Genomic DNA, 23056 nt, shown 5'->3' with positions numbered 1-23056 from the left:
TGAATAAGAGAGTCTGAGCAAAAGACACAGACTGTGAGGAAAAGGGGGATGAACAGAATTATGTATTTGTCAGGAAAGGAGTGGAAGAGAGGAAGTAGGAAGAGAGGAAGGAAACAGAGGAAGACGGGTGAGGAGTCATTCTCTAAAATAAGGACTTACCTTATGTGCATGATGTCCAGAAAGTGTCCAGTAGAAACCACAGAGTTCAATACACAGCAGCAATGGCCCTGGGCCAGTGAGATGGGTCAGTAGGTAAACACTAAGCTGAAATGAGCTCAGTTCAATCACTGGGACCCACATGATTGGAGGAGAAAACCAATTCCAATAAGTTGTTCTCTGACCCTCACATGTGCCATGGCATTATTTTTACACACACATATACACAATATAATAAAATCTTAAGAAGAGGAAGAGGAGGAGGAGGAGGAAGGGAGGGAGGGAAGCAGCAATGATAAGAGAAAAACCTACTTCAGGATTCTAAAGTATAGTAAAGACCAGCTAAGATATCCAGCCTGGTAGATTAAAGAACTAATAGATTTTTGGACATTCCATTGGTAGACATCCATTGTTGGATTAGCTGGACCACAGCCAATAAGCCATCCTAATAAATCTCATTTATATATGTGTGTGTATCATATATGTGTGTGTGTGTATATGTGTATGTTTATGTATGTGTGTATAACTACATATGGTATTTATACTATAGTATACTATACATTTACATATACATTATATGAGTTCTGTTCCTCTAGAGAGCTAATGCCACTGGTAGTTTGGTAGAGCCTTAGTTCTTGTCCAAACATAACCATTTGAATTGAAAACAGGTTTAATTAAATCGGTTGGCAAGTGTATTTGTGTGTACAATTGTGTAGACAGATTCATTGAGCTCTCTGCTCAAAAGAGGCCAGCACTGCCATCTGGGAGCAGAGCTGGCAGCCTCTTCCAACCCCACAGGGAGAAATGTACGGCCACCTTGAACTTGGTGGCTTCTCAAGGATCCTGAGGACATAATCTTTGTTTCTTCCAAAGTAAGGGACAGCTTACCAGAACCCATGGCATGATATGTTATGGTTTAGAGGAAGAGGCTGGGAGCCAAGAATCTGGCAGGTCTATACTGTGTGGGGGGATTCAGCCAGTTTCACAACTTCCTTCTGTTTCCTTGTACCAGACAATACAGAGCTATGAAAAGACGCACAAGGGGAGATTTGCTCTATAAGCTAGCAATGCAGGGCCCCACTTATAAATGGTTAAAGGACGGACTTCATGTTAAGTGCTCATGCAACAATAAAAGAAATTATTCTTTGTAATTTCCAAAATCCCTGTAACAGATGTTATCTTAAACTTTATAAAAAGAAACCCTGAATTCATGTAAAATTTGAGGCAGGGGTTCCTAAAGGGACCTGTCCTTAGTGCATGAGCTGGCTGTTTGGAACCTGAGGCTTATGCAGGGACACTTTGCTCAGCCTGGAAGGAGGGGGCTGGACCTGCCTATACTGAATCCACCAGGTTGAGCTGAATCCCAGGGGAGTCTTGGCCCTGGAGGAGATTGGAATGGAGGGGAGGGGCTAGGGGGGACGGGAGGGGGGAGGACAGGGGAACCCATGGCTGATAAGTAAAATTAAAACACAAATATAATTTAAAAAAAGAAAGAAAAAACAAACAAACAAACAAACAAAGGTGAAGCAGAAGACATCTTAAACTATCAGAACAGTCCAGGAATGAAGTCCTGTGGATTCTAAGTGCTTATGAGAACACTTCACAAAACAAGAGTCTTGTGACATCAGTTTCTTCAAAACATGGAATTGTTCTTGGGATGTGTTTTTGTGCTCCTCCAAGGTGTAGCGGATAAGAGTGAGTTTACTTCAGACTACTCATTATTGCTTGCTGCTGTTATTCAATTAAATGTTTAAACTCTCCTTTACATGCCTTTATGGGGAAACATGTTTTTGCCATGTGTGGTTTGTCCTTATGACTGTATACAGCTTGAACTCTTGAGAACTTTACTTATGTGGCCTTTCCTAACCCTCAGAGTATAAATTGTCCAAAGCTCTGAATAAAGTTGGTTATTGTAAAAGACTCAAGTCCACCCCATTCATTGGCTCCATCCACCCTGGGCCCACTGCTTCTAGAGTGGTGACATCAGTCTAAGTGCAATGGAGCAGAAATTGTTAGTGTGACTCCTAGGTCTTTCCCAGGCTCACAGAAACAGACTACAATGAAGCTTTTAACAGTGTGTGTGTGTGTGTGTGTGGTGTGTGTGTGTGTGTGTGTGTGTGTGTCCCCACTTGGGTACCATGTGAAAGTCAAAGTATAACTTTCTAAAGTTGGTTCTCTCCTTCCATAATGTGAGTCCTGGGGGTCAAGCTCATGTGGTCAGGCTTAGAGGCAAGCACCTTTACTCACTTGCCCAAAAATGAAATTTTAAAATTCAGTTTCTTCATCTACTGAATGAGGAGATTAATGATGCCTTCCTCACAAGGCTAAGACAGGAGGTCATTAAATAAAGCCATATCCTTATGAACTTTTAACATATCCATGCAACCTATTTTTCATTATTATATGTGTGTCTAGATATGATTGCAACTTAGTTTTTAAATTTCCAGTTCAATCAGGAGAATCACATCAAAGAAGCTGTTACTCTGATTGGCTAGCTACCCACACCTATTAAACTAATCAACATTAAAATAAATTCATCTTAAACTTCCCAGTGTTGGACTAGGAATGAGCTTGGGGGCCAAGCACTTGCACTTGCATGCAGGGGGCTCTGAAATCAATCTTTAAAAAAAAAATCTCCAAAACAAAACCAAAGCTTGTCCATGCATCCTCAGTGAGACATTAGGATAAGGCATAGGAAATCGATAAGTGATCTCCTTGAGAACTGTTAGTTTAATAACTATTCTAAATAAGGGAGATAAATATTATTCTGAGAACCTCCTAGGAGCATCTATGGGGTGCACTAGGAGAGCTGTCAATCAGTTGATGCCTCAACATCTTGGACCTCCTATCAATGCTTATTTTCAAAGAAGAAGAAGATGATCAAGTGTCTGTGGAGTGACTCACTATGTCCTAACACTTGTTCTGAGATTTCTGCAGGGCAACCATGCAAAGCTGGTTTTCAATCAGCAGGGAAGGTATACAGCTAGGCTGACCCATCCTGGGGGTGATGAGGGGGTGTGGGGGAAGTGGTCTGACCAGTTCCTCAAGTAGAAGATGACTCATTTCTGTTGCTGGAAGCTGCAGCGTCTCTGGCAGCCCACTCACTGCACAGTAGGGAACACAAAGCAGAGAAAGCATTACCTCCAGTATATGGAGGCCAAGAGACTACTTCTGAGCTGGCTGCAACCCCAGGCAGAAGCAGATGTTACGTTACAATGAGTCAGTCAGATTTAAAAATGTATCTTCCTAATGTGGATTTTTCAAAGCAACTCAAACTTTAAATACAGCTCTGCAAGAGCCTGAGAGGGCTCGTTCAGATCTGGCAGAACAGTACAGAAGCCAGAGTCCTGCAGACTCATTAATTTCACTCTTGGGTTTGCCATGGGGGTGGGCGCTTAGATAACATTCAGATACAGTCCAAGGGCCAACCACCAGCCTTGGTGGGTTTGGGGAGTGAAATAAGCCTAAAGCATGTCCATGATCTCAACGATTTCCAAGTCTCAGAGATCTGGCCCTGGTGGTCTCAGAACAGGCAACATGGGAGGGGCAATATTGTCACATGCAGAAGGAAGGCTATGGAAACAAACCCAGCTGTCACAGTTAGCTTCATCTGTCAACCTGACCCCAACCTAGAGTCACCTGGGAAGAAGAGGAAACTTTAACTGATGGATTGTCCCAGTGAAAATGGCCCCTGGCTACATCTGTAAGGCGTTTTTCTTCGTTGCTAATTGATGGAGGAGGACCCAGCCCACCACCCCTAGGCAGGTATGGCTGGGCTGGATAAGAGAAGTCGCTGTACACAATATAGGGAAATGAGGCCAGAAAACTGCATCCAGAGCGATGCTTTTCCACGCGTCTGCTGGAAAAATGCCTAGGTTCCTGCTCTGGCTTCCCCCGATAATGATGGACTGTAAAAGCCTAAGCTGAAATATACCTTTATCCCCCCTGGTGGTTTCTGGTTGGCATTTTATCACAGCACCAGAAAGCAAATGAGGACGTCAACCAAAAATATCTTGTGGATTTCGTCTGGTTTCATTGGAAGTATGCAGTATTTGAGCTTCTGAATGAGCTAGTAGGTCAACATGAAGGCAGGAAAGAGAAAGTGGATAAACCTAGAGTCATTTCAATGTACTGGCTACTGGGAAAGCAGGTGGACTTACTTGGCTAAGAGACCCATATGGATAGCAGAAGGTATCACCATGCCAAGGTGACCATGAGCCACAGAGCAGATGAAAGGAATTCTGGATTGGGCTAGCCATTTAAGTAACTATCAGGCAATTTGGGTTATAGGACTCACATTCTTGTCCTTTCTAAAAGGTAGCTGTAAAGGTAGGTAGTGGTGGCACACGCCTTTAATCACAGCACTTGGAAGGCAGAGGCAGGTGGATCTCTGTGAGTTTGAGGCCAGCCTGGGCTATAGAGTGAGTTCCAGGACAGGCACCAAAACTACACAGAGAGAAACCCTGTCTCAAAAAAAAAAAAAAAAAAAAAAGGTAGCTGTAGAAATGACCTAAGACAAGGACATGGCCAGGTCAAAGTGTTGAGGTAACACGACCTACTTTAAACACGAAGATCACTATAAAGATCACTATAAGCAGGGGAGAAAAAAATTAGCAGAACTTAGAGAGTCAGATTATGTCATAGGCAGAGCACAGGCTAGACTTTAGTGCAACAAATGTGATTATTCAGCCATCTGCTCTACAGATTATCGCTGGTATAGATAGCTTCTGCTTAAGGAAACTAGTACAATGTCAATCACATTCAAGACTCTAGAGGGGACCTGCAAAATGAACTGTGAATGTTGCTCCCACACCCTGACACTGATAGAAATGATGAGACAGTCGGTATTTAAAGACAAAGGTCATCATCATGAGGTGGAACTAATGGAAAGTAAATTCTGAATGGGTAAGAATGCCCCCCTGTTAAATAGTGATAACTTGGCCATGGAGAAGGCTAAGTGGACAAAGGCATTTGTTGCCAAGTCTAAAAGCCTGAATCCAATCCCCAGGAGCCAACTGATTCCTGAAAGACAGCCCTCTGACCTTCACAAGTTCATAAAGACATGTATGTACACACACACACACACACACAAATAATAATAATAATTTAAAAGGTAAAAATAATAATAGCTAACATTTCTTGAATATTTACCATGATCGATACATGGTGCGTTTCATACATATTATCCTGTGTAATTTCACAATAAAACTAAGAATTTTCTGCTATTTTAAAGAAAAGGAAACTGAGGCATGGAAGATTAAATAGCCTGTGAAAGGTCACCAGACCAGCTCATGAAAATGTGTGAGGAGCTATTATTTCAGAACCCAGCTGAACAATAAATAACACATTTGACCTTTCAAGAAGGCTATGGTCTAAATCTCATACCAAGGTCATTTCAAAGTAAAACCAAATAACTGGACCATGTTTTGCAGTGAACACAAACTCTCTTGACATACGTAGCAAAGGGCAAAGTTGAATTAATGTCTTTTTGACAGACATGTCGGTACCAATGCTTACAAATAGATCCTAGATTAATCTTACTTTACATTTCTAAAATGGCATCTAAGAGGAGCTGCACAAATCCTAATTCATCTTATACAGACACTTATATTATTTAAACTGTTTGGCCATTAGCTCATACCTATCATTGTCTGTGTGTTTATTTTATAAGTGGGCTGTTGAACTAACAGGGCTTGGCGGAGGCTGGAGAGAAGGTACACTTCTTACCTCGCCAATTCCTCACCCTAAAGGGAAAGATCCTATCTCCATGAATCCTCAGACTGAATGCCCCAGAATCCTCAGCCAAAAAGACTGAATTCCTGTCTCCTGCTGCCTTATATGCTTTTCTCTGCCCAGACATATCACTTCCTGTCTCAACCTTCCTAGTGCTGGGATTAAAGGTGTGTGTGTGCTTCCCACATACTGGAAGCAAAGGCATGAGATCCCAAATGCTGGGATTAAAGGTGTGTGCCACCACTGCCTGGCCTCTATGTTTAACCTAGTGGTTGGCTCTGTCCTCTGATTTTCAGGCAAATTTTATTTGTTAGACTACAAACAAAATATCACCACATAAACTGCCTCTGCCCACGTTGGTGAATAAAATTCTAATTTAATCCAGCAACACACTCAAGAAAGGCACAAGTGCCTGTGGGCAGTTCTGATTCAAGATGCTAACATGACAAATTAACCACAAATCTGAGTCTTGAAGCTTCAGTCTAGGAATAGATTTAAACAGTTAGAAGACAAAGCAGTTATAGGAAGTGCGCACAGGCTACCAACTTATTTGAGTGGATGGTGAACACTAGTGGAGAAGAGCTGGGGAAGCCCCCAGCCCACCCTGCCCCCTTTGTTCCCAATCCCTGCCCACCACTACCTGTGGCACCTTTAGCCAAGTTATACTGTTTTTTTTTCCCCTCTTTAATCTGAGGATCATGATGAAGCTGGCCTCAGCAGGTTATGGAGCAGATAAGATAGAAAAATCCACTCAACCTTTGGAAGCAAGCGAAGAGAACATGGTTCGTTTGTGTTGGTGCTACTCAACCTCAATGCAATATGGTGCACTTCCAAGCCTAAGCATTATTGGCATTCAGGGGCTGGCAGTTCTCTCAGGGAGGGCACAGCTTCGATGCACTATAGAATGCTTAGCAGGAATCCCTGGTCCCCAGCCAGCAGTACACGCACCCACCCCAGATACAACTAGCAAATCCATTTCCACTATTGCCAAACGTGCGCAACAGCAGCAACAGGAAATAGAGCCCAGTTGAAAAATCAATTGAAGGCAAACACATTAGGGCTACTTTTCACACCAGTAGCCAATTTTTTTTTTTTTTTTTTACTTCAAACAGATGGTGGTATATTCTGGGAAGATCAGAAGGCTCTAGAAAGGGCCCTGGGATGTGGTTCAGAGGTCAAGCACTCACTGTTCTTACAGAGGACCTAAGTTCAGTTCCCAACACCAACATGGCAGCTTACAACCTTGTGTAATTCCAGTTCCAGATGATCCAACACCCTCTTCTGACCTCCGTAGGCACTGCACACATGGTGCATATATGTACGTACATGCAGGCAAAATATTCATATACATAAAAAATATATTTATTTTTATACATAAAAATAATATATAAAAATGCCAAGCAGTGGTGGCACATGCCTTTAATCCCAGCACTTGGACACGTGGGAGGCAAGACAGATAGATCTGAGTTCGAGGCCAGCCTGGTTTACAGAGCAAGTTCCAGGATAGCCAAGGCTGTCACATAGAGAAACCTTGTCTCAAAAATCAAAAAAATAAAATAAAATAAAATAATAATAATAATAATAATAATAGATATATAAAAGATTCAAGAAATGTTTGCAGGTATATATACCCAGAAAAGCCCATGCACTTCTACATAACCATGTAAGTAATAAAGCATCAAAGAGATATTTGGGGATCATGTGAGCTCCTGAAGTTGGAATGATACAGATCCTCTCTAACCCAATCTTTATAGCCTATCTGATGCTGGGGAACAGGTCATATGAATGATGATGGCCAACTATTGGGACACCTGAGATACTTTTCTGTTCTATAAATCCAACTGTAAACTGCTCCTGTAAGAACATATTTTGTGACACCCCACTGTGGTGCTGAGTTCTGGGAAACTTGTCCAGCATCTAGCTCCATCCCTCATTTCAATTTTTCATTTTGAGGTGTGTAACCCTGTCATCTGGAGATTCACTGGGATTTCCAAGTCACTTGCAAGTCTGGTCAAGTACAGTGTTTTGAATTAGGAATGGGAAGACAGGGCTCTCTTTGACTCAGGCTAAGACAAGATCTATAGATTATGCAGAATCCTTGAAGAGAAAACAGATGGTAGATATCAGTGTCTTACTCAAATGGAGAATTTATAAATCAAGATCTTACAAAAAGAAGCTATGTGCTTCTGAAAGAATATTTGTAGCAATGGATGTTCAGCTATCTTTGGGGATGGTGCTCACTCAAACTTCCACTCTATCAGTCATCCCTGGAGAGACAGAACAAAGGGTATGTTCAGCCACATGGAATGCCAGACTGTCCTTGAGTTCGCACAGAATACACAGATGTAACAGGAAAGCTGAGAAAATTACTCCCATTGGCAGGAATAGCATGGAAAATGATCCTAAAGGCATCATCATTTTGTTAAAATAAATAGAAATGTTTCATGCCCACAGTTTTAAAGGCATTTTTAAATGTAGATTTAAAACATTGTAGACTTCCTTGTGTACCCTTCAAAATGAAAAGCCACTGTCAAGACAACCCTCAAGCCATTTTTCACCCAGTGACACCAGAACACTAATACCAGAGTGAAAATATTTACTCAAGTGATGAGGCACTGATGCAGCTACAGTGAGTTTTGCATCTACCATATGGATTTCTGCCTTAGTCTGAGTGACTCTGACAAACTCCCAGAGACCAGGGGGCTGAAAAACAAGGAAAGTTCCTTTCTCACAGTTCTGCAGGTGGGAAGTCTGAGGTCAAGGCACCAGCCATGTCAAGCCATTGAGAGAGCCCTCTTCCGGGGCTACAAATAGCTGACTTCTCACTGTACCCTAAGATAACAGAAAGCCAGTCAGCTAGTTTTCTGGACACTTAGGATAGGAAGTGTCCCATACATGTGGGCTGCATCCAGAAGGCCCCTTCTCCAAAGACTAGGAGACACAAATATCCAATCCATATTAATTTCTGTCCTACACTATATGTTTTGCAAGTTACAGGTAGGATACTCTATGCAAGATTATCTGGGACTGGGACTCCTCAGCATGTGAGAGACATTTTACCCCAAAGCCAGAACAGTCCTCCATAAGCAAGAACAGTCCCTGATCCTTTCAATGCTCTCAAATTACCCTATCACTTCACTCTAGAGACCCCTGTATTCTTAAGATTTGTCTATGTCCCCTTCCTTGACCATGTACCATCACACCTGCCTGTGACCTTGGTGCATGAACACCTTCCTCATCTTGGTATTAATGGATGAAGCTGATTGGCCCCGGGTCCTGAGTCATAAGTTCCCTGTAGTCTATGATAACAAAAACTATAGTCAGAGAAGCCTTGACATTCTCTCCCTAAGACATTGTCCACTTAACTAGTGGATTCTGTTACTCAGAGTTTTTATAAAATATGCAGAGTTTAGGACTTCCAAGACTGATTGAGGCAGTGGTTCTCAACCTTCCTAACATAGAGACCCTTTAATATAGTTCTTCATGTTACAGTGATCCCCAACCATAACATCGCTTTTGTTGCTACTTCATAACTATAATTTGGTTACTGTTAAGAATCGTGATGTAGGTATCTGATATACAGGATGGTCTTAGGCAACCCCTGTGGAAGGGTCATTTGACACCCCCACCAAAGGGGTTGAAACCCATAGGTTGGGAGACGCAGCTCTAAGGTAAAGCCTGAAAACCTCCATGCGGGAAAATCTTCCTAGTGGTTATGGTGTATAAGAAGCCTCTATAATGCCAATGAGAACACACTGTGCCTACAGGACAATAGGAAACCCATCTTGTAGCAGGTGCAGTATGAAACTAGCTTCACAGAACAGGGAGCCATTTCAAACATCTTACTGGGCAAGGAGGAACTTTACAACCCATGAATGAAGGTCAAGACCACTATTTGAACCACCAGACAAGGGACTACCACTCTTTGATCAAACTGTCAAAACATGTATTGTAAAATTTAAATAATGTAAGTCATGTACTAAGTCTAAAGTCGAGTCACTTTTTAGAGTGACATCAATATATACTTGTGAATTTTACCATCAGTAGTCACTGGTGGCAAATTATATCCACAAATTCCTATAAAAACCACTCGGTGGATTTTGTTCCTCTCATACTAGCATCAAGCACAGGTTTAGAGGGTAAGACTTTAAGAAAATTAAATTTCAGTTAATATAATCTTTTATGGACTTGTGGTCATTTATGATAATCTTATGCAATCCTCTTTTCACCAAAGATTTAAACACATGTGCATGCACTCGTATGTACTCATGCACAGGTAATACACACACACACACCCATAGTTCCAAACAGGAGTCCATACAGACACTTCCTACCAATTAAGAACTGCTAATCAATCTATGGACATGGAAGGGGAAAGGTCACACGGCCATACCGCTGAACAAAGAACTAAGGCAACTGTAGGAGGCTGAGGGCAAGAAAAGCAGCCCTTCCCCCAGGGAGGAGTCCCCTAATTGGTAATCCAGTATGAAGGAGTCAGCCCTGAAATAATGTACATGCCCAAAATACTGAACAGACTCAGCAGTTTGTATGGGGAGAGGCGGGGAGAATTATAACAAAAAAAAAAAAAAAAGGCCAGGAATTTAAGGAGGTAGTGGGAGGAGTCGGAAGAAGGAAAGAAATTATGTAATTACATTTTAGTTAGCACAAAACAAACTACTGTTCTGAACAGGAACCCGTGAGTCATAAAACGTACAGGCTTCCTGTTGAAGTATGACTTGGAAGTGCGTGAGACCAAACCAGACCTCACACACGCCAAAGTGTTTTACAAATTCTGACCATCTTGACAATCCCTCGGCTACATAGAGAAACTCTCTAGGGACCATGAAAACACCTAGCTCTCTAAATTTTCCAGAGTCTAATCACCTGAACTTAAAAAAAAAAAAGAATCCAATACTTAAACCACAAGCCCTGTCTCAGAGCCTGTCATTGATCACTGAACACGGAAGGCATTGCTGTGCCTCTCTGTGAGCAGTCCCTAGGTAAGCTCAGAATTTATTTATATTTCACAAGTGGTTTTTTTGTTTGTTTGTTTTGTTTTGCTTTGCTTTGCTTTGCTTTTCGAGACAGGGTTTCTCTGTGTAGCTTTGCGCCTTTCCTGGAACTCCCTTTGGAAACCAGGCTGGCCTTGAACTCACAGAGATCCACCTGCCTCTGCCTCCCGAGTGCTGGGATTAAAGACGTGCACCCCCACCGATTTAAGGCTTGTTCAAAATCCAGTTGACCCAGAAAGACAAAAAAAATGCAAAATAATCTTGATATCCAAAAATTAAAAATCATCAAAACACCAAAAAAAAAACCACCTATATCCAGTACACAACAAATATTAAACACTCTGTGCTATATACTTGGACAGTTCATGCAAACATCAGACAATTCAAAGGTCAATTTAAATTTTGCTTGAGACTTTCGTACATGTGGTATGTGCTATTTGTTTGGAGGAGACAAAATACAAAGTTGAAGAAGTGGAGGCATACTGTAACAATCTGACTTAAGACACTGATTGGACCCCTACCCTAGTCTATCTGTATTTGACCCAATCACGGTGGCCAGTACAGGAGGGGAGCTTACCTACCACCCAAGAAGGCCACCACCTGTCAATGACACATGGCGGCTGCAGGGAAGTCTTTTGCCACTCACCAGCTGTGTCCCACTAGGCCTTGGGTCCTCACACCAATGAGTATTATTTCACCGTTCACTTCAGTGGGTTTTTTTAATCATGAAATGCACAAACAGTGCCCACATCATGGGAATATAAATAACAGGAAAGAATAGCTACCCTCAGCGGCTCGCTCCTATAGCCACTGTTATTAAAACAAATTCTAACATGGCAGATGACTCTTCAGCCTGCTTTGGCCACAGGAGACGGTCTTAAACAGAGGTGTGTTGAGGACTGCTGTTCATGCTTCTGAATCAAATTGCTATTTCCAATCTCTTTCTCTGGCTCCTGGAGATTAGGGGCTTCTCCTAGAGCTAGCTCACCTAAGCCCTTTCCTGCTGCCCCGTCCCCCCTCCTCCCCCCCACTCTCTCTCCCCTCCATCCCACCCAAGGGGTTGTCTGCAAGCCTCTGGCCTATTTGTAGAGAGAAGGATAAGCTCCCCTCTTCATTTCCACTCAGGTAAATTGGTGTTTCCTTCCTCTCTAATTCTTCCTGAGAGCATTAATTTGCCTTCTGTTGGCTAGCCAATCAGCCGTCTCCGGGATTAAAACTAGAAAAAAACCACACACACACACACACACACACACACACACACACACACACACACACAATCACACACATTTTGAGACTTTTTGAGATGAAAATACAGAAGAAGCAAGAACAAGGATACACGCTCAGAATGAGTCAAGAGCTGAACACTCACCCCTGCATTCTCGATCGGATGAGAATTCTCTATCATTGTACAATCAATTAAACAGTGGAGGGTAGTGGGGTTGAAAGTCCCCTGGTCGGCAGGAACTCAAAAGCATGCTAGGTTTTAAGACAGAACAGACCATCTACATCCAGTAATAGAAAAGAACTCTCCTCCTCACAGAACAACCAGAAAAATGACAAGAAGTTGTGACCCGTGCTTTCAGCCTACTCTCATTTAAGTAAAGTCTGCCTTGCAGCTAATCCTAAATTCTCTCTGTTCTCTCTCACCAGCCCCTGGGCTTGGGCTTTGATGTTACATCATTTCCCTCAGGAGTCCAGGTGAAGGCTGAGCTGTCTCCAGAGTATCATTTGGGACATCCCCAGACTCTGCCTCTTACCTGCAGAATCCACGTTGTCAGCAGGCACACTCTGGGTGGAAGCTGGGGATGGGTCCTTAACTCCATGCACCTGGCCATCTTCTTCCTGGCTCGCCAGAAACGCAGAGCACAGATCAGATTCGAGGGCTTGGAGCTTCAGCAAGGAATTCTGCCAACAAAAGCAGAACATGAAGCCAGCTAAGCGGATGCCTAACACACAGCACTGGGTCTGCAGCTCTCCAGCACCTTTCTCCGGTGCCTGGCAGGAAAGGGGTCTCCGGCTGACTGCAGATGCTTTAGGAAAAGGAGCTGATGCCTAAGTCAGATGCGCATTGGTCCACGTGCAGTCTCAATTTCTGGCTCATTGAAATCCTAACGTAAACGGTTTATCTGTGACACATGGGACCTGTGATTTCGTCAGCAAGAGACACTGCATCTGGAGCGCCAATCTCAGAAGGTGTCTGCTTCCCAAGTGTAGAGGCTTTACGCTCCGCAACTGTTTCACTCACTGGGCTGACATCAGGAGCCAGATATTAGGCCACTCCCAGGCTACCATTCATAAAAAGCCACGGTCCCTCTAAGACACGGACTGCGGCAGATCGCGGCAGGCAAAGAGTTAACTGCTGCAGAGGCTGCCTGGCATCTAGGAGGGGCTTCTGGGCTCCCTCACCCTGCTGCACACGCCTTCTAAAGTTACTTCTCTTGCAGGGGGATGCTGCGGCTACCTCCTCCAGAGAACAGAGTCTAGGGAGACAGCCCTGGTCCCTTTAGCCTAACTTAGCTACTTGAGGGAGAGCAATTGATCCTTTCCAGCCTACAGTCCAATCTCCCGCCTACCCCTTCATGTCGCACTTGAAATTTCTCTCGGGTTCTTCTTAGTAAGAACAAGTCACGCAGACTGACGCACCTAGGATGCAGCAGCCCAGCACACTGATTCCCAGGCAGGTGAATATGAGTCATGCCTGAGTCCCTGCTGGGCACTGCCTGCGACCCCACAGTAGGACAGCTCAGCAGGTCACAGGAGCAATTCCACCCACCTCCATCCAGCTGTGGCAGGGCGGCCATGGGGAGCAGGGCAATTGATTATTCTCCTACCCAAACCTTCCAACATATGCACACTCACACGACTCGCCCCCTCACATATGCCACACAGGCACGCACTAGAGCACCCCACTCTACAGCTCCACCCCTGCCTGTCCCATATACCCCCACACACACAACCTCCCACAGCCTTGCTTCTAACACCACACACTCATACATATACCCTAACCCCCAAATGCCCTCGCTCGCACTGTATATGCGCCTTTTTACCCCAACCCCAACCCACACTTACATACCCTATTCTACACACACATCCCACCCTCTACCTACCATTCTCATACTAATATAACCCCCCCCACTCTTCTGCCTATCCCACACATACACTTTCACACCCTTCTCCTCTCCTTCATGCATGTCCAATACCTGCACATCAACCATCAACCCCCATTCCTTCACATTGTGCCTCTAATTCACACCCCTGCCTTATATACACTCTCATATGCACACTTAACCAGCATCTCCCCGCACATCACCCTCTCCTCCCTTCTACCTGTGCCAGCCGCCCTTCCCTACCCCCCACCCCCCACCCGCCCATGCCCTCATCCACTGAGAGGATGCTACAGCAGTGTCTTTGCATGACGCTCCCTGAGGGATGTCTGAAACTTCCCCAGACATTTGGAAGTCAGTGGGCACCTCGGCAGCTCAGGTCCCTCCTCCACCATGCACAGCTTTGCTCATGAGCTGACAGGAACAACGTCAGCCCTCAGAGGTGATTCCTAACAACCCCAGCTCAAGACAAAGCACCACGGCCTGAGAGTAGATGACTTCCAGGGCCCTCTTCTCCTTTCTGGACATGTCTCCAGCAGCTGAGAGCCTAAGGTTACTGAGAGGAGAAGTAGAAAAGAACAAAGGCACCAAGTTTCCGGAAGAATCTGGTCATTAGTAACCGATCAGCTGGTGGACACCAAGGACAATTTCAAGGAAACTGGCCACCAGGACACCAGAGTGGGCACTTCAAAAGCACAAAGGTGCACTGAAGAGTTAGATGATGTCATGGAAATGTGACATGATGGGTCACTGTAGGAAATAGCATGGTGGGTCCTGATCCTGAGAATATAAATACCATATAACACAACTCCATTATCGGGTATTGCACCTGAAAGAATTGAAAGTGAAGGCTCAGACAGTTCTGTGCATACCCACATCTATGGCATTTCAAGAGATTAGAGGTGTTACAGGCTGGATTTTGTCTCCAAGGTTCCTCTACTGAAGTTCTTTTCTCAATGTAACTATTCTTAATGATGGGGCCTTTAAAGATGTAAATAAAGTTCAAAGAGGCCATAAGGATCAGAACCCAAGCCAATAAGACTGATGTCCTCATAAAAGCCAGAGACCATGGGGATAGGCATATATGGAAGACTCTATGAGCGTCCCATTTGAAAGCAACCATCTACAAGCCAAGGAGCAAGGCCTCAGGAAAAACCAAGGCAGCTGGCTCCTTGACCTTGAATTTCCCATTGTTTTTGTTTTGTTTTGCTGTTGAAGCTGCCCAGTCTGTGGCACTTTGTAAGGGCACCCTTCAAAAACTGACACGAGGTACAAGAACCCAGGTGTCCATGGACAGATAAATGGATACCCCAAGCATGGGTGAACTTCCAAAGAACAGGCCTCAAAATTCAAGGGGAAGATCCTGACTGACATGGGCCATCACACAGTGACATTAACTAGTACTAGAAGGCTGAATCCTGTGTAATTCCACTGAGTAAGAGGGTAGAAAAGACATAAAGACAGGAGGCAGAGCAGTGTCTCCCCAGGACCAGCTGGGGAAGGGAGGGAGCTGCTTCATGGGTTCAGAATTTTAGGTCTGTGTGATGGTGAGAGGTGTAGATATGAAGGATACTCCACAAAGAGAATGAACTTAGTGTTGCAGAACTGTATGCTTAAAAGTGCTTGAGATGAAGCCGGGCAGTGGTGGCACACGCCTTTATTCCCAACACTCAGGAGGCAGAGGCAGGCGGATCTCTGTGAGTTCAAGACCAGCCTGGGCTACCAAGTGAGCTCCAGGAAAAGGTGCAAAGCTACACAGAGAAACCCTGTCTCAAAAAACAAAACAAAACAAAAAAACAAAAAAACAAACAAACAAAAAACTTGAAGTGGCATACTTTTCATATCGAATATATTTTACGATGGCTTTTTAAAGAATTCTATGTAAAAGGAGGTGGACATGTCCATTTCTCCCCCCCCCCTTTTTTTTTAAAGCTGAGAATCGAACCTAGGGCCTTGCAAGCACTCTACCACTGAGCTAAATCCCCAGCCCATCATTTCTTTCTTTAGTGACAGAGTCTAATGTTGTCGTGGAATATTATTTGAAGATGTGTTACATCTGTTTGTGCTGTGGGACATTTGTGAAATGATGCAAAGATGTGTTGCATTCTTCTATGTTGCATTTGTTTAACCCTGTGAAGCTGTGTTACTTGCCTGTCTAAAACATCTGATTGATCTGATAAAGAGCTGAGCAGCCAATAGCAAGGCAGGAGAACAAATAGGCGGGGCTGGCAGGCATAGAGAAAACACAGAAATGTGGAAGAAGGAGCAAGATGAGGAGGATGCCAGGGACCAGCCACCCAGCCAGCCACAGAGTAAGAGTGAACGTAAGATATATAGAAGTAAGAAAAGGAAAAAGCCCAGATGCAAAAGGTAGACGGGATAATTTAATTAAGAAAAGCTGGCGAGAAACAAGCCAAGCTAAGGCCAGGCATTTATCACTAAGAATAAGCCTCTATCTGAGATTTATTTGGGAGCTGGGTAGTGGGCCCCCAAAAGGCCAAAGACAAAAGAGCAAGAGTAGAAAAAGTAACCAACAACACATGTAGCCCAGGCTGGCCTAGAACTCTGTCTCCTTGGATAATGTTCAATTTCGAATCCTCATGACTCTACATCCTGAGTTGTGGGTCTGTGGGAATGTATAACCATACCTGGTTTGGGGCAGTAGAGGGACAAAACCCAGGGCTTCCTGCACATTAGGCAAGCATTCTAACAGAGACTCAGTCTCAGCTTTTTGTTAATGTGGTGCCAGTAGCCTGGCTCAAGCTACTATGTGTTCTTGTGTAATTTGCAAAGCAAAAGGTTGCTTTCAGTATCCCACAGAACCACAGGGAATGTCCACTATGCTCTGTATCCTGCCTGACTGTAGGCAAGTATCCTGGCTATTCAAACCCTTGATTTTTTTTTCATCTGTAAAAAGAGGCAAAAATAACAGTAATGAGTTATGGCCATGGCTGGGAGGGGTGCCCCCAGGTAAACTGAGGGAAAGTGAGAAAAGCTCTTTGTGGAAGTGCCAGTAAGTGGCCATCATTCCAGGACTGGTCAGGTTGAAATGCTCCCAAATGCCAGCTGCTGGGAAGAGGTCTGGCCATGTGGACAGGCCCCATAATAGACCAGTCATGACTCATCATTCTGCCTCCCAGAGTTTCCCTTCTGCACCTGTCTACCATCACTCTAGATGACTTTGAACTCCCCTTCTAACTTGAATGGAGAGAAGAACAAGCATCCACTGAGAATGGAGGTGCAGAACCCAGCACAATGGGTATCTAGACTTAGGTCTAGAACTGAACCAAAGGACTCAAAAGTTACATGAGCAGCAAGGGACATCAATACACAGGGGTACATCAGACTCAGAAGTTTCTAGGAGAAAGATTGGATGAAATAACCTGGAAATGGCATGGAGTGTCAAGCAATTGTGACGTCCAACATGGAGGCTGGATATCCACATAGGGCCTGAAAAAGCAGTCTCTTGGGTAGGCTCAAAGGGCATAGAGAGGCAGAACATTTAAATGGGGTTTATGAGCAGCAGGCTGCATGCTACTTGGTGGCAGAAGACCAGATAAGAGCACTGGGTTAGATAGACTGGCTCCAGCCAGCCCACAGGCATGAGTCTCCCCACTCACTGACCCGAAGTGGGCAGAGCCAGCCATCAGGTCATGTGCTAGAGGTAGAGAGTGTAGCCGTAGTTAGCAGTTTAAGATTTGACTCATGCATCAGAGAACATTGAAAGTACATAGCTACAGGCATTTGGTAAAGCAGTCCAGACCAAGCAAACCTTTAAATAGGTACAGTAGAAAATAAGTATAGACAGTCATAAAAATAATCATAACAATCATAATCAATAATTTAAAAATAACAAAGTCTTTAAAGAGAAAGTAAATAAATTTTAAAAAAGGATAAGCCACATAAGGATGGGAAATATTGTAACATAGGGAGTTTGGACCTTATATGATGTTTTGCTAATTTTAAATTTTTTAAATGTTAATGAACAGAGAATGGCAGCTTCTGAGAGACACTGATTGTGAAAGGGATTGCTGAATTAAACCAGCCTATATAATTTAGGGGTGTCTTGGCTTCAAAATGGAAGTTCATAATGGGAAATGTGTTGTGTTGGTGGAGAGATCATGTCTTTGTTTCCACAGGAAACAAAAAGTTATGGTATCTTCAAAATTAATAAAGATCAGATTTGATTGGGGGAGACATCCTGAGGATTTTGGCTACAGACATAAAGGAAAAAGCCAGGAAAGTCTATAGGACAGATGACATATATGCTGATCCCTCAACACGGGACGGCTCTGAGACTGGATGAGACATAATAAATCTTGTTGGCTACAGAGTCCTCATCACTTATTACATGCCATCCTTTCATATGGCATGGAATTATATATTGGAATATATTAGAGTTTAATTGTACAGTCAAAATGGACTTATAAAGTTGACAGATGCATATTGTCAACAGTCAAGGCAAGAGTATTTTTTTGCCCAAATGGTTAGCTTTGCCACATTGGAAGCCAACTCCAAATGGAGGTTCTTCGACATCCATCATCCTTTTTTGAAGTAAATTGATGCTGCCAGGAAATGTGTCTCATTGTCATGAAAAAGTTTATGTTATTAAAACATTTTAAATTCTGTAAGTTCTTTGAAGTGTTTGAAGACCATCTGTCTATCTAAAATATTTTTGACCTTGAAAACATACCTACCATGGCCACAAATTCGATTGTTAGAGTACTAATACTAACCTGTATTTCTTAATTATCCAAAAGAGTTTGTAATAATAACTTTCAAGGTCTAGAAATTTACATTACATTGTTAAATGAGTTGCACAGGTACAATACCTTAAACAAAAGAAGAAACAAAAAATACACATATTATAAAAATAACCTTAAATTTGTATCAATATACAAAAATCCATACCAATGAGATTAATAGTTGCTTTTTAGTTTAAAGTAGATTCAGTAATCTACTCTTCTATCCTATCATTCCTTTATCCCCTTTTTTTCTCTTTTCAGAACAAGATCCCTGAATCTAATCTCTTTTGCTCAGCTTCTCCCTAACCATGGCCAACAACTTGTAACCAACACACCCCTAAATGATGAGAAACATTCATAATCCATTGAATGACCGAAAACCACCCATCCCACCTCTTGAGAATATGGGTGTTGTGTTCTCTAGACTGCTTATCTTGGGGTGACAGCATCTTTAGGGGACCTTGAGAAAATTGAGAGAATGGTCCAGTCCTGGGAGAGGTAGCTGCATCATTTATGGTCCAGTCTCTGTGTGATGGAAAGCACGGGGCCTTATATGAAGTCTTGACTGGAGTAGTCTGTGAGGCTGGACCATCTCCATAAGCAGCTTTGAAGTTATTCTGTATGCGGATTGTTGAGGACACTGCAACAGAGGCATTTTGAGGCTGGATCACCTGGGCTATTTATCTTTATTAAGTGTCTGGTCCTCTTCTTCCGAAAACACATAAACTTTCCAAGGTAACATATATATCTGCATTAACACAAGTATGGAATGTGCACTGGAGTGCTATCACAGGAAGGCCTGGGGATGCCTCACTGTCCTGGCAGGGTCTCTGAAGATGTGCTAGCCACCTGCCAATTGACTGCTCAAATGAGAACTAGGCTCTTGTGGAGGCTAAGAGAATGACATCAGCTTCTTCCTCCTGGAGCTTACAGTGCAGTGAGGAAACAGCTGATGAGCCGACCAATAACGGACGTTATTTTCCTAAGCACGCCAGAAAGAAACGGAAAGCTCAAGGCGAGGGTGACAACCCTGCCTTGTCACTCATCAGTCACACCTGACTTAGTGACCTTTCACACCAAGACATACCTTCCCTTCTACAGAAAAACCAAGGAGCTCTCTGAAATCCCTTCTCATAGACAACTCTGATTCCCTGCAAGACCACGGTGCCCCTAGACAATGGCTCTGCTATTGCTGACGTTTTCCCGGGTTTACTTCCAAAGTCTCCATAGTAGGGCATCTCGAATCAGAAGGGAGACTGAGCTTCGGGCAATGATGCACTTGGGAATGAATGACAGTTACCCCTGCCTCTCCACCATGCCCCGTGAGAAGCCAGCTAGAGAGAAGTCTGCACAACCTAGGTGTGGTTGTCCCAAGTTAACTTTTCTTTTCCACACAATAGAAAATAGGCATCTTGTTTTACTCATTTTCTCTTCTCTGCAATTACTCAGGTCCCACTTCGGTTGGGCGAAGATAGAGAACACCCACACGGGAGGGAGGGATAATGAGAACTATTTTAAGGTGCCTTCATCTGTGAGTGTGCAATTATGGAGCAGGGGAAACGTTCACATGTGGTTTCTAGGAAGGGGTTTTATGGTACCTTCCCATCCATCCCTTTACATTTCCACGAAGTATATGCAGATCTCATACTGCTGCGATGCAGACTGAGCAGGAACTTGGTTGAAAACTCGGGATACAGGTCCGTTCCCAGACATCCACTAACTGCTCTAATCCCCTCCATGTGCATGATCGTCTGCATAAACTCCCAACCCCGCATACACAATCCACAAACACAGGAGACCCTCCCTCTGTATCTGTTCATCCATCTGCTCCCTGCTCCGACAGTCCCAAGCCCCCAAGATCTTCTCTGACATCATCCTATGGGAGCACACTGAAAAGGGAAAAGCAGCACGCCTGTGAACACCAGAGCTCCTCTCCCTTTGCTTCCTATCTGCCATGCTGTCCCCGTCATGACAGACCAAACACTTCTCAAACCACGAGCCGAAAGGAATCATGCCTCTTTCAAGTTGTCTGTACCCGGTAATGTGGCAAATCACTATGGTGGTCTACTTGTTTGTGGGTTCTTTCCGGCTCCCAAAGGGCTGGAACCATATCTACATTTGCCACGCTTATGAGCACACTGTATGGCAGAGTCAAGCAGAAAAAAAAGACTGCCATTACCTACCAGTTTTATTTTTTACCCTTAGCTGGTACTTGGAGAAGATGGACTCTGAGCATCTAATCTGAAGACCTTCTATTGCTCTGGTTAATAAACTGCAAGGTTATTATAAAAAAATCACTAAAGAGTTTATATATATTCCTTATATCACATCCATCTTTATTCTGATTTAGGAAGTCTGGAACAAGATCACCTCAATACAAGTGCCCCAGGTCTATATCTTGAGAAATAATGCTCCATCTTCTAGGACCCTGACCCACCCTAAATGGTACCTTGGTTCCCTGCTTAACACCACAGAGCCCAGAGACAAGTACTTCTCCATGAGTCCCAGCACTCAGCCAAACCCACTGTCTTCTAGTCTCAGCCTTCCTTAGGACCTGGACCCCCACACTAGAAAGTATAAAATATGAGGTGCATAAAATCAGGAAGTCACCTCCCAGTGTGCTACTGATAGCCTTGCAATGAGGCTTCTTCCAGTGCAGATGGTTCTAGAGCAGAGGTTCTCAACCTTCCTGACATTCCGGCCCTTTAATACAGTTCCTAGTGTTGTGGTGATCCCCAACCATAACATTATTTTTGTTACTACTTCATAACTGTAATTTTGCTACTGTTATGAATCATAATGTAAGTATCTGTGCTTTTCTGATGGTCTTAAGCGACCCCTGTGAAAGGGTCGTTCACCCCCCCAGCGGGGTCTCAACCCACAGGTTGGGAACCGTCACTCTACAGAGAAGCCCCAATTCTCTCTCCCTGTAGAGACACTGGGCTGTAGCTAGTCTCCCTGGGGAGTGTACCCTTATAACCCAGCACGCTTTGCATCAGGACACACCTCAGCTCACACAGTCCAGCTTGCCTCTATGCAGGATGTCCCAGCCCTCGGTTTCTTCCTAACAGAATTCCTTTATCTAAGCAGCAGCTACTCAAACCAAGAAGCCAGAATGCTGACCGAAGTATCAAGTCTTGATTGCATCCCGTCAGCACGTTTTGAAAACTAGGAACAACACAGCAACATCATACCATAGCACAACCGCACTTCCTTTCAGCCAAAGGGCTTCAGCCTAGGAACATTTCATCTCATGGGGAAAGCCTTGCAGCCTTTACCTTACTATACAAACAAGCAAAGTAGATGAGAGAAAAAGCTGTTTCATAATCTCACATTCTGAGTCACAGGTGCTCTGGGGAAGGCTTTTCACCAGAACAGACCACAGGTGTTGCTTACAGAGTGCACTCCCTGGGGACTTTTCTGCAAAAAAGCAGGGGTGTTGTGATGAACCCACTCCTTGGCCTACAACATTAGCTGTTTCTCACCAGATGAAGTCCAGTTAACTCTATGTTGTTGCTCATTGGTTGTGTGCGTGCGCGCACGTGCATGTGTGCGTGCGTGCGTGCGTGCGTGCGTGCGTGCGTGCGTGCGTGTGTGTGTGTGTGTGTGTGTGTGTGTGTGTGCGCGCGCGCGCGCGCGCGTGTGTGTTCCATTCCTGTAGCATTTTATATCAGTGAGTTGTAGAGATGGCTCACTCAGTGGTTAGGTGTACACACTGCACTGGAAAATGACCCAGATAGAGTCCCCAGCACCGGACCAGATTAACTTAACAACCTCCTAAAACTCCAGCTGCAGGGGAGCTCCAGGGAGGCCCCTGCTGGCCTCCAGAGGTACTGCACTCACACAGCAGATTCATTTGCATAACTTAAAATAAACTAAGTCACTAAAAAATGACTGGACACAGTAAGAAGCAGACAGACACTACAGAAGTCCAACAATCCCTTCCTTGGTTCATTCTGTGTCACTGAGCAAACTGTCCTCTATGCTGTCCCCAACCCTTTCTTACTTCTGAACACACTACCTTACCCCCACATTCTACATGTGCCTGAATACTGGAAACCAGTAACTCTCCTGATGGAAGTCATACGAAATAAGTGATGCTCAGTGTCATTGAGGGCGAAAGGTCACACTGGAAACCATTAGCTGTTTCCTCCAATACTAATCTTTTGCTAGAAAATAAGAAAACTCATCTTCTGGCCCTGAAGCTTGAGCTGAGCTTTGTGGCCCTAAGAAAGGCAATGTCCTAACATGCAAAGAGTGCTAATGTGCTGGTATTGTGAAATATTGTGCATGCTAATAAACTTAT

The 23056-nt window shown here is 43.9% G+C and overlaps 1 protein-coding gene across 5 annotated transcripts in view; it reads right to left on the bottom strand.

Annotated features, from left to right (window-relative positions):
* Positions 1-23056, bottom strand: part of Fam13c (family with sequence similarity 13 member C) — a 114814-nt gene that overhangs the window by 23103 nt on the left and 68655 nt on the right. For all 5 annotated transcript variants that reach the window (XM_036167254.1, XM_036167255.1, XM_036167251.1 and 2 more), the window contains one exon: positions 12659-12806. In XM_036167254.1, the coding sequence (XP_036023147.1) occupies positions 12659-12806 (148 nt within the window). The remainder of the gene's footprint in view (positions 1-12658; positions 12807-23056) is intronic.

The sequence above is a fragment of the Onychomys torridus genome, chromosome 18, assembly GCF_903995425.1.
Source record: "Onychomys torridus chromosome 18, mOncTor1.1, whole genome shotgun sequence".
Taxonomy (NCBI): domain Eukaryota; kingdom Metazoa; phylum Chordata; class Mammalia; order Rodentia; family Cricetidae; genus Onychomys; species Onychomys torridus.
Note: the sequence above shows the minus strand (reverse complement) of the source record. Positions and strands in the feature narration are given on the sequence as shown.